This window comes from Cervus elaphus, chromosome 30, assembly GCF_910594005.1.
Source record: "Cervus elaphus chromosome 30, mCerEla1.1, whole genome shotgun sequence".
NCBI lineage: Eukaryota > Metazoa > Chordata > Mammalia > Artiodactyla > Cervidae > Cervus > Cervus elaphus.
Window position 1 is genome coordinate 4222149 of NC_057844.1, and position 15903 is coordinate 4238051.

The window sequence follows — 15903 nt, forward strand, 5'->3', positions numbered from 1 at the left end:
TTACCTGCACAAATGGCTTCTTCAGCTGTCCTACTGAGACTGCTGACTTGCAGATCTTTTAGACCCGGGTCACTATTTGCCTCTTGGACATCTCCACCCAGATGACCATAGCTACCTTAAAATGGGGAGTAATATTTCTGACCATTACATTTTTATGAAAACAAAAGCTATAATAATGCTCTTAAATTGGGAAAAATATTTGTTGAAATTTTGTTTGTAGGTTAAACCACATGGCATTACTGAAATTCAATTGTTTTTGGTTTAAAACAGTATTTTTGAGAAGCGTATACTTGAACCTGCTTTGTAGAGAGCTCTTTGTCATGGTGCTTATTGTTTTTCCCCTGTAGTTTGGTGCCTTGCCACCCGGTACCTGTTTGCCTCCTGCAGATGGAAAGGGAACCGGCCCACCAGCCCCGCCGCCGCCGCCCCCGCCGCCCCCGCCGCCCCCAGGGCCGCCCTTACCGCTTGGCGGGGGGCCTGTGCCCCCACCCCCGCCGCTGGGGCTTCTCAGCGGACAGACCGCGCCCCTTCCACCGACCCTGCCTTTTGGGTTAAAACCAAAGAAAGAATTTAAACTGGAAACCAGCATGAGAAGATTAAATTGGTTAAAGGTAAAACAGAAACAAGTAGAGAAATAATACTGTTTCTTAGATTAAAGCTTAAATTTGTATTTACTTGTATATAATTTCCAATGGGAACCTTGTTCAAAATGGCATTAAATAAATAGGAATTCTTATAAGAAAAGTGTTGAGTTAAAGCCCTTTACTATTGACTAAAGCTTTCTAGTTTATAAATTGGGTAGGAGTCTATGATAATTGTGCTGGGATTTGGTTTATAGTCAAATGCATACATAACATTTAAATTAAATATATACATAACATAATTTAATATTATCATGATTATACCATGTATTTTGAACTGTTTGAAAAAGTACAGAAAAGTTAGTATTCTTAGGAATTTTTTAATGTTGGTAGCTATTGCAAAAATTATTACTTGCTGTCAGAGGTGAATATTTAGTTGAAACACAGGAATTCTGAATCCTGCAGAAAGATGGTTTCACTGTCACATAAACCTGAGCATTGCTGAAGATTAGGAGAAGTATAACTGAGAAAGAACAAACTTCATTGCATTCAGCTTCAATTCCCAACTATTTGAGAGTGGAACCTTTTTTTTTTTCCTTTTCCCTAATAACACCTTAACTTTCTGCAGAACTTGTATTTCACTGAACACACTTTGGAAAAAATCTTATGGCGATGACTCCGTCAATATCTGCTGGCAGCTATGGGGTGCTGGGTGTGTAGATGGTGACTGGGTGGGGGACAGATGACACACTCAACCTTTTGTGAATCTGTCTGCTCTCTGACTGCAGATCAGACCTCAGGAAATGACTGAAGACTGTTTCTGGGTAAAAGCAAATGAAAATAAGTATGAAAGTGTGGATTTGCTTTGTAAACTTGAGAATACGTTTTGTTGCCAGCCAAAAGGTAAGTTTAATATCTTGGATATTTGTTACTTTTAGCATTTTAATGTTACAACTCTTTAGATGCTTTCAATAGTATTATTTGTATCCTATAAGTGATGTTTTTACCTTACTAATGGATAAATATAGTTTTTTTTATGTAGAGTATCAACTGAGCAATTTTTAAAATGCAAATGGTTAACTTAATACCAGAGTTAAAAAAATTTCTACATGATACCTTCTTTGAAGATATTCTAAGTTAGACTTTCATAAAGGAGGATATTTTCAGAGAAAATTTTGATATGAAAATTCCCTCTAGTCAATGAGAACTGGAAAAACAAAGTCAAAATGTGAGTCTTCCTCTAGTCCTAATTTTCCCACTCTTTAATGTTGCAGTGACTACCATGTAATTAATTAGTATGACTCACATGGAATAGAAATGATCAGATTTATAGATTATCTTGAAAGGTAGCTTGATATAGAGTCTGTTAGTAGATTATATCATGTTTTCATTATGAACAATGAAATTCATTTTCAAGAGCTACCCACAGATAGCTGTTACCTATGGACTGTGAATTTTCTCTTTTTAACAATTATATTTAGGAATTACTCTTGTCTGAAATTTGATTTTGTCATGGGCCTCCCACTTATGTTTTAGGGTTGATACTCACACTGTTTAGTTCATTTTTGAGTAACACATTTTATATTTGTAGTATAAACCACTTATATCAGGCATTATCTTTTAATTTTCAGAAAGGAACATTTTAGCAGACTTACGCCACTTATATCCCTGGGCTCATCAGAGAGATAGGTGATGGGGAGAGATTACATTGGACAGAGCTGGGAATGCTTGGTCTAGACTGAAGAGCTGACTTCTTAAGTGCCTGCTGCATGCTAGGTACCATGCCAGATGCTTTATGTACCTGATTTAACTTGATCATCACAGCAACCAAGGGATGCTGGCAGATACCAAAAATATCATTTGCATACCTTTGAAATGCTTTCTAAAATATAACTTAGAAACTCTTTCTAAAACATAATGTAAGTTAGAAACTCTTAACAGGTAATTGTAAATTAGATTTCTAGAATTTGTTTTAAATCCAAAGCCTTTATCAGATATCTTGGAACACCATTTCTCGTGACTAAAATGGTAAAAGTAATATATTTTGTTCTTTGAAAACCAGGGGAATTTCTAACCCTAGTAAAACTTGTGAAGTAAGCAGATCTTAATTTTACCTTTTGATTATGGAGAATCAAAATTTTCTTTGAAAAAGATTAGTGTACTCTTCAGGCAATCAAGGAAAATATATGGCAGTTAAAATGTGTATTTGCATTTAAAGCACTTCAGAATTTCAGATTTCATAATCTGGAATTGATTAGTTTTCCCTTTGCTTTTCTTGTAGGTGGAAAGGGTGATATCTAAAAGCTGTTTAAGTAGTACTGCCATCAGCTACTCTTTTTTTCCTCTCTGTACTCTGATTACTTTCTTAATTAATGAGGCTCAAAAGGGAAACTTGTTAGCATGCCTTCAATTTAGCTGTAGTGTTAGCCTTAAATGAAATAATTGGACCTTTAAAAAATTCTTAAGTCATCTAACTTTAGTCTTATGATTTAAGGTTGAAAAAAATAGACATTAGCGCAATCTAATACCAGTTGTAAAGGGTAAGGTGAGGAAATGATGATCCTTTTCTGAATATTCCATATTTCAGTATCTGTCTGACTGCGTGTATCCCCAGTGCCCCGAATCTCTCTTCAGTTTGACTTAGAGACTGGCAGAGGCCTACGACATCTTTTCTCTCAACTCAAATGCAGCTTCCTCTTTTCTGTGACACTATATAATATCTCCAGGATCGTTGGAAAGATGAGGAAGCCCATGGTCATAACGCTGGGCAATGCCAACAGGAGGCAAGCTATGAGGGCAACTGATTTTTTGGTCGGGATTTTAAAGAATAATTCCTAGAAAGCATTAGTTGAGGAGCCTTAAGTGTGCTTTTTGGTCTGATTAGTATTTTATTAGAAAAGGTCATTCGTTACTGCTTTCAGAAGGACAGGACTTTGTGTAGATATCTTATAGGAAAGATCAGAAAGGAAGGCAAGACAAAGGTGCCTGGAAAACTTAGACAAGACACAGGGGTGTTGGATACGTTGCTCCTTGTTCCTTTGTTCATGGCCTGGCTGCTACTTTTGCCTGTTTCCCATGATGCTGAAGTTTTCTTTGAATCAGTTTTGTCATTTCTGCAGAATTCAAGATGGAAATACAGTTGCTCTCCCCTCTCTAGCAGGCAGGGGGCGATAGAGGCACGGACATGGGTTGATTGTCCTGGTTGGCTTGCATCACAGCTTGGTAGAAGAACAAAGGATTCAGATTACTGAAAAATTACCGATTTTTAGAGAAAAGGTGTACTTTTTTTTTTTTTTTTAATTGTAGTACCTCCTTGAACTAAGAACCAGGGCTCTTTCTCTGCTTACAAAGGTGAATATCCTGTTCCAGGCATTTTAAATGGTAGACACCAATCTTTGTGCATTTGAAATTGGCAGAAAGGAAAAAGAAAAAAAAAACAAAAACAGAACTGAAGCCAGTAATTTTAAAAGAACCTTGGAATTTTCTCTCATGTTATTTATTTTTTTGTTACCAAGAATGGTTCTTTGTCTTATAATGCTTTAGGTTTATGAGGCATTTAGGTTAAGATAATTGGGTTTCAGAGGTCTCATACCCGGAAAAGGAAGAGGAACTAATCATTCCTATTGAGCACCTGTGGTATACCAGCCCTGAACTGGGTCTTCTTCGTGTGACCTTGTTTAATCTTTACTGCATCTCTTCTGAGGTTTTTCTCTTGGTCTGCTGATTGAAACAGTTTTAACTCCACACAATACCACCCTGCCCCACCAACTCACAGATGGAGCAAGATGTTCTTGGTGAAAGAGTTGAGCATTTCCTCTTAACTCATGTTGCTCTTTATTATTTTACTTTTTTTTTCCAGTTAGATTTTACTTATTTTGCTTTTTAAACTAATCTCCTTCCTATAACTTTTATAACATTGCTTCAATGGGAACGTGTCTTGTGTCATATCATAAGGAGTACAGAAACTCCTCTCTAAGTCATCTCCTATGAAGTCAACATTTTTTCCTGATTCAGTTATATCATTTTCTTTTTTATACTCTATTTCCCTAGTAAGTATCTCACTTTAGTTTCCTTGCTTCTCTCCATCCTAAACTTTTGAGATGAGTCTTAGTTTTCCATAATTTAGATTCTTTTGAAAATAGCATGTTGGATTTTTCCTAATCATATTTTTTTTTCTCATCTGTCTCACTAATTTCTCCTGCTTTTTCTGTATCCTATTTGTCTACAGTTGTTCATGTCAAGTATTTACAGGGGACACGCTGTATGTAAAGACTTGTGCTTGGCACTGGGGACACTGTGGTGAGGAGGTGGACATGGCCCTAGACTCACGTTGCCTTGTGGCCGCGGTGATGTGCAGTCAAGTTCGCAGGTGAAGTCTAATGACCAGGAGTGAGATAACCAGTGCTGATCTTGATTGTGGAAAAGACTGCCATGTTCCACTGTTTCAGGCTTCTCTTACGGCCTAACAGGGTTATAAAAGAGCATTGTTTATAGATCTCTCGGAAATTTAATCACAATATTCATACACCGAACATTTGGTATCATCAAAATAATGCTAATGACCTGTGTATTTTTTACCAGATTGGAAGCATCTGTTGGTTAATTTTTACAGGCTGTTGGAAAATGGATTAACGTACACTAACAGGTTATTGGTGTTGGATTTATCAAGTAAAATTAATATTAATTACTTTCATTATTCACAAACTGTTAACTTAATAGGGATTAAAGGGCTTTCTGAAAGTATATGAATAGTCTAAATTGCTTAGACTGATTTATGATGAAAATGTGATTCCACAATTGTTAGCTTTCTGAAGTAATCACATTTTATAACAGGTGTGTCATATTTGCCAGATAGAGTCAATAAACTGGTTTATAAATAATTTCTCAACTGAACAGTTATGGCATATGGAAACAGTTAATGGATTATGTACTTAAAAACAAATCAAGCTTAGATTTCTGACATCATAGTTCAGTGGACAAAGTATTGAGGTAGAGAGTGATAAACCATGGATTATCCCAGTGACTTGGCTGTGTTCAGGATGTGTCTTTGTGTTTGAAACACAATTTATTACTCTGTAGAAACCAAAGTGTATAAAAATCCTGAACTACCTCCGGAGCCTATATTAAGATTAACAATATAATTTGTAACAGAGAAATGTGGTCCTTGAGGGCATGTTAATATAGAAATGATGCCAAAATGAACGTAATATATCTTCAACATCTTGAAGATTTCTGAGAAGACATTTGACAAACACTAATATAGGAAGACTGGGGAGGAAGTTTGTGGAGAAGTAAATATTTTTCTGGAGATCTATTTTGGTTTTTGTCTGTGGCTGAATCTGAAAAAAACTTTTAAGGAAATTATGAGGTAGGTCAGGAATGTCATGCCTGTTTTGCCATTAGGGAGTATCTCGTTGTTACCAATTGTATTCTCTGTTGTATTGCAAAAGAAACCAGAGTTTATTCTGAAAGCTTTAGTGAGGTAAAACCCAGAGAGAGAGGGTAAAGAAAGCGGTTGTTTATGTTAGAGCCACCGGCAACTTTCAAGTCCTCAGAATGTGTCAGTCACATGCGTAGTTACCCGGCATACCTTTGGCATGTTGTGATAGAAGCTTTGAAGTCCCTGCAGGGAGACATGTTTCTTAAATACTGTGGTGATGCTGTAAACAAGGGGAGGAGGCTTGAATTTGCTTGTATATTCCTGGGGAGTGTGTGCCCATAATCGTGGCTTTTTCCCCTTTCCTTTTTTCTCTTTTTTGTTTCTCCTTCCATCAGAGAAAGGGATTGGGTTCAAGTAGAGGCACTTGACTAGTACTAGGTTGGGCAATGCCGTCTCCTGTTAACAAGTAGTTAATCTTGGTATTTTATTTCTGGCGGCAGTTTTCTGTGGGGCGCCTGTAGCTATCAGACCTTAACAACGCTGTAAATGTGTCCCGTGCTGTCGTCATCAGCTAGTACTTTTTCCCTTAGGGTCTCTCTTCCGTTTCCTGCATCTTCCGCTGCCTTCCTCATTTACAGTGGTGTCTCTTGTTACCCTGTTACCCTCTGATTGCTCAGTGCACACTGTGCAGTTGCCTTGTCTGCAGTATGTTCTGTCACTCAGGATTCCCACCTAATTCACGCACAGTAGTATTCTCCAGAAAATAAAAAGGAGGCTCTTCCTTCTGAGTGTGTTACTTTAACCTAAAGCAATATTTTGTAAAGCTGGCCATTCACCACTTCCCCTCTTCTCTGCTCCCTCCTGCCCCTCCCCACCCCTGGGCCCACCTCCAAACACACCACTTGCCAGGCTTCGAAGACCGAGAATCACGTGGAGTTAGCCTTGTACCGGATCCATCTCTGGAGCACAGGCAGGGAGTCGGCTCATGGTAGGAGAGTCATAGGAGATGGGTGCTCCTTGCTGATTTCCAAGCTATAGGAATTTGATAAGAAACAGTGTAGTAAGTTTGTTTGTAAGAGGGAAAAAAAAAACTTCTCATGGAGATAACTTTATTATAATTGTATAACTTTGAATTTCCTAAGTTAGATTTGGATTATATAGTCATGTGTTTAGTTAAGCTTGGGTGTTCCCCTCACCCCCCTTCAAGGTTAGGTCATTTGGGCATATACTTTCAAACTTTGAACATATTTTATGTATAAAATAAGCTTTCATGAATGTCATGGCATTTGAGGAGAATGCCAGTTTAGAGACCTTTGTTTATCACAGTTCTGACTTGTCCAAGTGCGTGTCTGTACCTTAAAAGAATGGATATTTCCAGGTTAGACATGCTGTATCCCAGGAGTTCTTAACTTGGAGTCTATGAACTTTGATAAGAAAAATAAAAGTATCATCATTACTTTCACTAACCTCTAATCAATATTTAGTTTTTCCTTCAGTTATAAATGTGAACAATAAACAGAGCAGTAGCTATTCCATTTCTATCTGTAAGGTTCATGTGTACTTTGCATCCTGCGTGGGTGCGTTCATTCAGTCACGTCCGACTCTTTGCGACCCCACGGGTTGTAGCCCACGAGGCTCCTCTGTCCGTGGGATCCTCCTGAGAAGAATACTGCAGTGGGTAGCTATTTCCTCCTCCAGGGCATATTCCTAATCCAAATATCGAACCTCTGTTTCCTGCACTTCCTGCATTGTAGGCAGATTCCTTACTGCCAAGCCATCAGGGCAAGCCTGTGTACTTTCATACCGCCTGATGATTGTTTCAGGTACATTGAAGTATCATTGAAACTCATTGCTACTTTAACATTAGCATATAAAGTTTTAGACTTTCAGCTAGACTTTGTTACTTAAGACATGAATAAAAAAACTTACTTAGTTGGGTTCTCCTGGAAGCAGATGCTGAGATTTTGAAGTGCAGGGGGGACTTTTAAGAGTTAAGCAGTTGGTAATGGGTGTGAAGGGTAAAAGATGGTGAGAGCAGGACTGGGCAGGAGAACCGGGATTGTCCTGCAAATCTGAGGAGTTCTCAGCCCTGGAGCCCAGGATGCGTGTGGGAGGGGTCCCAGGTTGGAGTCTGCTGGCTGGCCTGAGCACTCCTGCCACACCCGGGCCTCGGCCGGCGCTGCAGCTGCAGAGGGGCCTGGGGGGCTCGTGGCTCGCAGCCTGTCGGCTCACGGTGCTCTTTCTGTAGCCGACTGGAAGGTTCTTTTCTGAAGGGAGATCTGAGCATCCCATCTCCGTGGTTGTCAGATGTGTATGTGACTGGTCCACAAGCTGTCATTCAAATGGTGCGTTTTAATAACTGCATTTGAGAACAGTTTAGTCCCTTTGAACTAGTGTGTACTTTCTATGCATTTAAAATCAGAGGCGGGGTCTACCTCTACGGCCGCAGGATGGGTCTGTGCCCACAGACGCTGCGGGCCCTGCTGCGCAGGTGAGACTGGGGTCAGGGGCCTGCCCGCACCCGCCGCCTGCTCACATGCACGTGGCTTTTGGGTTTGCTTGTTTCGTAATTGAAGGGCCCAGTGTGTTATATGTGATGAGATGTTTCATCCAACTTAGAATAGTTTTTATGATGGTCCCAACATCTGGACATCCATTTATTAAATGCGTTTGTTAATAAAAACATATATCAAATGTGCAACAAATATAAAACCTACTCCCTAATTAGACAATAAGAAAGCAACAATATTAATAATGTGTCCTTTTTAAAAGTAATGTTTACTTCATTTATGTCATTTTATTTGTTCCCCAAAGCGATCCTGTGAAGCACCCCAGGCAAATGTTCTATACATATTATCTTTAAGAAAAAGTTGTGCTCTTCAAGTGAAGTTCAGCTAAAAGGAGATGCCACTCTGAATGGAATACAGATCTGAGTGTAAAGTCATTGCTCCTTCTTCTATGCCATGCTGCTTCTCTGATTAAAAGAAATCCTATTATGTTTTATTTAAAGTGCTCTTCTTTGATTTAAAATAATTTTCCTCTCATCTCCTGCCACCTTGCCACTGCCCCACAGCAGTTCATCCTCATCCCACGATTTATATTAAAGGCTTTAAAAACCTGCCGTTTTTTATTAAGAGCGTCTTTCATCACTCGGTACCTCTTTTCCCTTCTGTAAGTATTTGCGCTGTAAATACTAACATCACGCTGTGGAAGGTGTGAGAGACTGGAGTTCAGCTACGCGTGTGTGACCCCAGCCGTTACCGCTGTAGGTCTTTCCTCTCTGAAATACACGAGATCAGATCCAGTTCATAAGGTTATTGTGAGGATTGTATAATGCATATTTTAGGGCATTTGCAATGCCTAGGTCATTGTAGTTGCTCAAGAAATATTAGCTGAACTTAAATTTTGAGAATGCAGGCTCATCTTCACTGGCAGTGTTTTGTGTGTCATCTCTGAATCTTCCACGATAGTGACAAGTTAGATGACGTCCCTCCACCTTGACCTCACTTTCTCAACTGCTCTGTTAATGGACCTCTGGTAATAGTCACTTATGAAGACTTCTAGAATACCGGTCTGTATATCTTGTTTTTTCATTTTTGTGTACATCTTCACTGTCAAATACTTTATTAAGATTCTGTGGAGAAGGATCTGTTGAATCAATGTAAAGACCTTTATTTCCCTATTTTAAAAAACTTTTTTTTTTTTTTTTTCCTTTCAGTTTTTGAGTGATTAATGGAGCTGGTGCCCAACAATGTATAATTTTAATAACTGAAAAATTTAACTTTGGTTTTCTTGGTGTGATTCTGTTTTAGATTATTGAGCTGATGAGAATGATCTTGGAAAGCTCATTCAGTTCTTTATAAAACCTTACTGGATCTTGTTAATAATTCATTATGCTTGATGAATATGTATAGTTTCAATCTAACGAGGGTGATATGGATGGCTTAATGTCTTTGTGGAACTGGGATGCATTAAGGTCCCAGTCCCCAACTGGGGGGACACCAGGGACCAATTTTGTGGAAAACAGTTTTTCTGTGGACCAGGGGCCGAGGAGATGGTTTCGGGATGATCCAAGCGCATTAGATTTATTGTGCCCTATATTTCTGATCTAATGCTACCACTGATCTGACAGGAGGTACTCATCCACAGCCCGGAGGTTGGCGACCCCGCTTTAAGGCAAAAGGAGCCTTTGCTGCTGCTGCTGCTGCTAAGTCGCTTCAGTCGTGTCTGACTCTGCACGACCCCACAGACGGCAGCCCCCCAGTCTCCCCCGTCCCTGGGATTCTCCAGGCAAGAACACTGGAGTGGGTTGCCATTTCCTTCTCCAATGCAGGAAAGTGAAAAGTGAAAGTGAAGTCGCTCAGTCGTGTCCGACCCTTAGCGACCCCATGGACTGCAGCCCACCAGGCTCCCCCGTCCCTGGAATTCTCCAGGCAAGAGCACTGGAGTGGGGTGCCATTGCCTTCTCCAAAAGGAGCCTTTGGTTGATAGGCCAATCAGAGTGCCAAGTAGAGCTTATGGCCTAAATCCCCGCAGAGTTTGCAGGAAAGATGAGAACTGTGTATTTTTTTAGTTTCATAGAGCACTAGCAGAAGGTTCAGAGGAGTGATAATTTCTCAAGAACAAGCGCCTCCCCTTTTTCTTCTCCAGTTCTGTGATGTAAGCTAAAGAAATTATTTAGGTCAACTGTATAACACTATCTTTTATATGTATCATTTAGCCTAACTCTTATTTCCTAAACAGGTGACAAATTGAAGAAATACATAAAGCAATGTCTTTAGAACGTAATTGAAAATGGGTATTGTATTTCTTCTTTACAGTAGCCTGTCTAGTAATAATAGGGGAGGCAAAACTCTGAAAAGTGTTTATCTCAGAATGATTTACAGCCTGGAAACGTGAGATTGGCAGATGAACTTGGAAATTTACATGCTGTATTAGTGTATGTAAATTAGTCTTTTCTGATGAATCCAGAAACAAAAGTTTGCCTGCAGGAAACAGTACTCAGTTAAAAGTGATTTAAAAAAGAAGCCTGTGGGAGAAGGCAAGGGTGGGATGATCTCAGAGAATAGCATTGAAATATATATATTATCAAGTATGAAACAGATCACCAGTCCAGGTTGGATGCATGAGACAGGTGCTCAGGGCTGGTACATTGGGAAGAGTCAGAGGGATGGGATGGGGAAGGAGGTGGGAGGGGGGATCAGGATGGGGAACACATGTAAATCCATGGCTGATTCATGTCAATGTATGGCAAAAACCACTACAATATTGTAAAGTAATTAGCCTCCAACTAATAAAAATAAATGAAAAAAAAAAAAAAAAAAAAAGAAGCCTGGTGGTTTGTAGTCCCAGGGTTGGTAAATTCAGTATCCAGTGACACTGTCAATATTCTAGATTAATTTCTCCGCTGTTTCTGTCTTTCACCCCAGTTTCAGCATAGCCTAGCTGGCAAAGGGGGAGGGAATCATTATGCTCATGCTCACAGATGGGGCTTTGTATTAGCTTTTTATTGCTGCTCTAACAAATTTCTCCAAATTTAGTAGGCTAAATCATGTAAATTTACTGTCTTACAGTTCTATAGGTTAGAGTGCTGTGTGGGTCTCATTGGGCTAAAATCGAGGGCTGCATTCTGGAGGCTCTCAGGGAGACCCTGTCCCCTGCCCTTTCCAGCTTCTAGAGGCTTCCCACATTCCTCAGTTGGTGGGTTCCTCTAAGCCAGTAGCAGTGAGCTGAGCCTCCCTCACTTGATATCCTTGAGTACATATTTCTCAGACTCTGACCTAAATCAGGAAAGTTTCTTTAAAGACTTGTGAGTAAATTGGGCCCATCTGGATAATCAGGGAGACTCTCCTCATCTTAAGGTCTTTAACCTTCACTACATCCTCAAAGTTCTCTTTTCTTTGTAGCTGATGTATAAAACAGGCTCCAAGAATCAGGATTTGGAAATCTTTGACAGGGGAGAACAGGGCTTAGGTTAACTGAGTGCCATAAAATTACAACATTTCACAAGATACTTGACCCTGTTGATTCTGCTCATTTAAATTATATGTCTCCTTTTAGCCCTGCATTCCCTTAATAGGAATGCTATTTTTGGGTCTGGGGGCATTTTGGCTTATTGTTTAAATCATTTGTTCTGTTCACTAAATATTTATTGAGCTGTGGATCTTTACTAACACCAACATGTTTTTGTTACCATAGCTAAGTGCCTTTCCTAAGCCTTAGGCAAAATCCTCATATCATGTCTAAGAGCCAGGCATTATTTTTCCTCTTCTTTATTTAAATATACTATATTAGTTAACGTGCAACAGGTATCATAGCCTATGATATATTTTCCAGTTTGTAATGTATACAATTAATTTCATTTTTTTCTAAGATATTAATAAATTCTGCATATATGTATATATTTACTTACTTTTTTCCAAAGTCAGAAATACCTTTCAGAAAGCTGTGGTAAAGAACCACTGGTATCTACAAGCAAACTGGTTCTTGACTTTCAGTTGCTATCATTTAATTATTATTATTTAACTATTTTCTAATTTAGAAAAAGAAATGTGTTATATTGTTTAACTTATAAACTTTTGTTGGGATATGAGTATTTCTGTATTGCCTTGTTGAAAAACTTAATTCTCTCACCTTCAAGTTTAGTTATATTTTAAAGTACAGTTTGTTTTATGACATTTCACAGCATATTTTTATCTGAAGAATATTTATATAATGCTCAAACCTAATATGCATCTACAAATGGATATGAACATATAAATAATTATAATTGCATATTTCACTGGATAATTTAAAATACAATATATAAAAAAAGTTTATTTTAATTGGGAAAATTTCATCACTGAGGGAAATCACATTTATCAAAAGAGCTAATATAGCTACATTTCACACAGAATAAGCAATTTCTGTTAATTTAATTGTTGTCTCTTAGTTACTTGCCAGTGTCCTCTTCTGTTGTCATATTGCCTTAGACTCCTTCCTCCTGAAGTAGGGCTCTCCTCCCTTCTTTAATCTTCTTCTCTTCTTCAATTAGAGAGCCAATTATTTTTCAGGGTTTCACAGGCCTCAGTGGGAGAGTTTGACTCCCTTGGTCCCATTACTGTAAGAGTCAATCCAGAAGAGCTGAAATAGCCAGTGGGATCATTGTGTTTATTTTTGAATAAGGGACATTTGTTTTTAGAGCTTTTGTGTTTTTCTATTTAAAAATTATTCATTTTTTGAATACTTTTTAATTTTCCTGAGTTTTATATAGCTTCATTTAAAATCTTATCTAGCTATATAAAAGTGAATGTGAACTTTCAAAATTGACCACTCATTTGTATTTCCATTAAAGTTAGGCAGATTTAGCAGTGTGTTCAATACCAATAGGAAAGAAAACAGCAGTTTGTGTCAGCTTCAGTGTGGTAACAGTACTATTGTAATAGATTTACTGTATGTGCATATATATATATATACACACATGTGTATATTTCTGAAAGTATATTGTTCCATAGACTAGGCAGTCCGAAAATGACTAATCAGTGGATTACTGTTTTTGTTTTTTTGAACCATTTTTTTCCCTCAGCTAGATTGTTGAGAGCAGAATAGGCAATGGATGTGATGATCCCAAGCCCACTTTTGTACCTCTGAGGTGTGCTTTATCAAAAGAGCTGTTTTCGTGAATGTGTTCATGATGAATAGGCATAACCTACAACCTCAATAAATCACAATTTCTCATTATTCTTCATTATACTAGGATTGTAAGAAGGCCACACAGCTGGTAGAATCAAAAAGGAGAGAGAGAAAGGAGCTGACTTACACAGGAAAGGAGAAATAGGTGCTCGCTCGGCTCCTAAGCGGCCCCAGCCCTCACATTGTAAGAGTCAGGTCTTTGTCTGTTCGTGTGAGAGGCTTAGGCCCTGAGCAGTTAAAAATCTGTCTCCAGGTTGCATCATTAGAAAGGTGTTGAAAGTCAAGGGTTCATTTCTTCTTGACTTCATGCCTGGAGCTTGCGCCTCTCTCTCCTGCTGAGACTCTGGAGGAAAGGCGGGGGAGGAAGGCGAGGGAGCTGCCGGGGGTCTGGCTGGCAGTGCCCGCACGCGGGCGTGGCAGGGAGCTCCCGGGGGCCTGGCTGGCGGTGCCCGCACGCGGGCGTGGCAGTGACAGGAGGCCTGCTCCCTGAGCGTGGTGCGGCAGAACGGCAGCCTCTGATTCAGTCCTGTCAGCCTTAGAAGCCGTAGTGGCCCTTGTCATTCATTAGTCACTTTCTTGCAGCTTTTTTTTCATATTGTTTTCTCATAGTCTTTCTATTCTCAAGACAGTAATGTAAACTATCTTCAGATTTATCATCTCTAGAGATACCACATAATCATCTCCCATGTGTGTACACATTCTAGGGGATTCAAAGACAGTGGCCTTCCCTGTCTCGCATTTGTAGCCTTCTGCATTCAGGTTCAAACTGTATACGTTTGTTCTAGCTGTGTACGTCTCGCTGTTTTTCTGCTCTGCACACCATATCCAGTACATTTGATCTACTTTTCCATTAAACTCGGCTGTGCGTTTCATTGCCCCTCCCTGGGTCCTCATCACTTACTCTGAACTTTTAAATTTGCAGCCCCTACCCATTCTTTGGCTTCTAGGAAAATTCCCCATGGGAGCTGCTGCCGCCCTCTTGCCAGCGTGTCATTGACAGGTGAGCGCCGCAGAGCCCTCCTGGCCTCCTCCGTGCAGCTGTGCGCCTGCCATGGTGTGGGCCAGCCAGTCGTTCTGCTCGGGGGGCACCAGCGCCCTGGAGCCTCACTCCTGCCCCCCAGCTTTGTCCCTGCCTCTCTCCCACCTCCCTCTCAGCTCCTCCCCTTGAGCTGCACTGGAGGGCCTCTGGGGTGCACCTCGGACGTGCCGGGGGCACTCCTGCGTGGGCCCTTTCCTGCCTGGGCGCGCTCATGTCAGGTTACTGCATGGGTCAGCCCCCCTGCCCCCGCGTCTTGACTCCAGTGTCGCCTTCTCAGTGAGCCTCCCGCACTCACCTCCCAGTTTAGTGCCGTTACCCTGGATGGTCCCCCTGACTGCCTCAGTCCAACTCTGCCGACCTCATTTTTCATTTTTCGTTTTTTTTTTTTAGTATCACTCATCACCTTTTAACATCTTGTTTATTACATATTTACGAGGTATATATTTATCGTTTTCTCTCTCTGCCCTCACTGAAAGTTAAAATCCTTAAGGAGAGCAATCTTTGTTTCGTTTACTAATGTGTCCTAAGCACCTAAGAGACTTGCCTCGCACCTGTTCAGTCGCTCAGTTGTGTCTGACTGTTTGACCTCATGGACTACAGCATGCCGGGCTCACCTGTCCTTCACTGTCTCCTGAAACTCTCTCAAGTTCATGTCCACCGAGTCGGTGGTGCTATCTAATCATCTCATCCTCTGCCACCTGGCACCTAGTGGCACCAAATTAATTTTGGCTGAAATGAATGGTTTTTCCTTCTTTTAAAGAAGAAATATAATAATTTCAACTTCCTCAAGCAAGTTGTCTTTTTAAATTTTAAGCAAATAGGAATTTTGTATCAGTAGATTTCTAAGTTGTGTCTGACTTCTGCGACCACTTGGACTGTAGCCTGCCAGTCTTTTCTGTCCGTAGGATTCTCTAGGCAGGAACACTGGAGTGTGTTGCCATTTCCTTCTCCAGGGGATCTTCCCGACCTGGGTCGAATTGAACCCAGGATCGATCCCTGTCTCCTGCATTGCAGGCAGATTGTTTACTGAGTGAACCATGGGGAATTTTGCAAGGAGAGTAGAATTGCTTAAATGATCTAGATTCCAATTAACTCTACCACTGATGAGTTTAGCTCTGCTGAGTAATAGACTCTTTTGTAAATCAGGTAAAAAATTAAGAGAATAACTAGGGTGGTTGAAAGAGTGATATAAGTTCAGGATCTAAATGCTAAAATGCTTCACATTTTTTCCT

The 15903-nt window shown here is 40.0% G+C and overlaps 1 protein-coding gene across 6 annotated transcripts in view; it reads left to right on the forward strand.

Moving 5' to 3' along the window:
* The window catches only part of DIAPH3 (diaphanous related formin 3), a 530827-nt gene that overhangs the window by 201324 nt on the left and 313600 nt on the right, over positions 1 to 15903 (forward strand). For all 6 annotated transcript variants that reach the window (XM_043892388.1, XM_043892390.1, XM_043892386.1 and 3 more), the window contains 2 exons: positions 348 to 611; positions 1370 to 1484. In XM_043892388.1, the coding sequence (XP_043748323.1) occupies positions 348 to 611; positions 1370 to 1484 (379 nt within the window). The remainder of the gene's footprint in view (positions 1 to 347; positions 612 to 1369; positions 1485 to 15903) is intronic.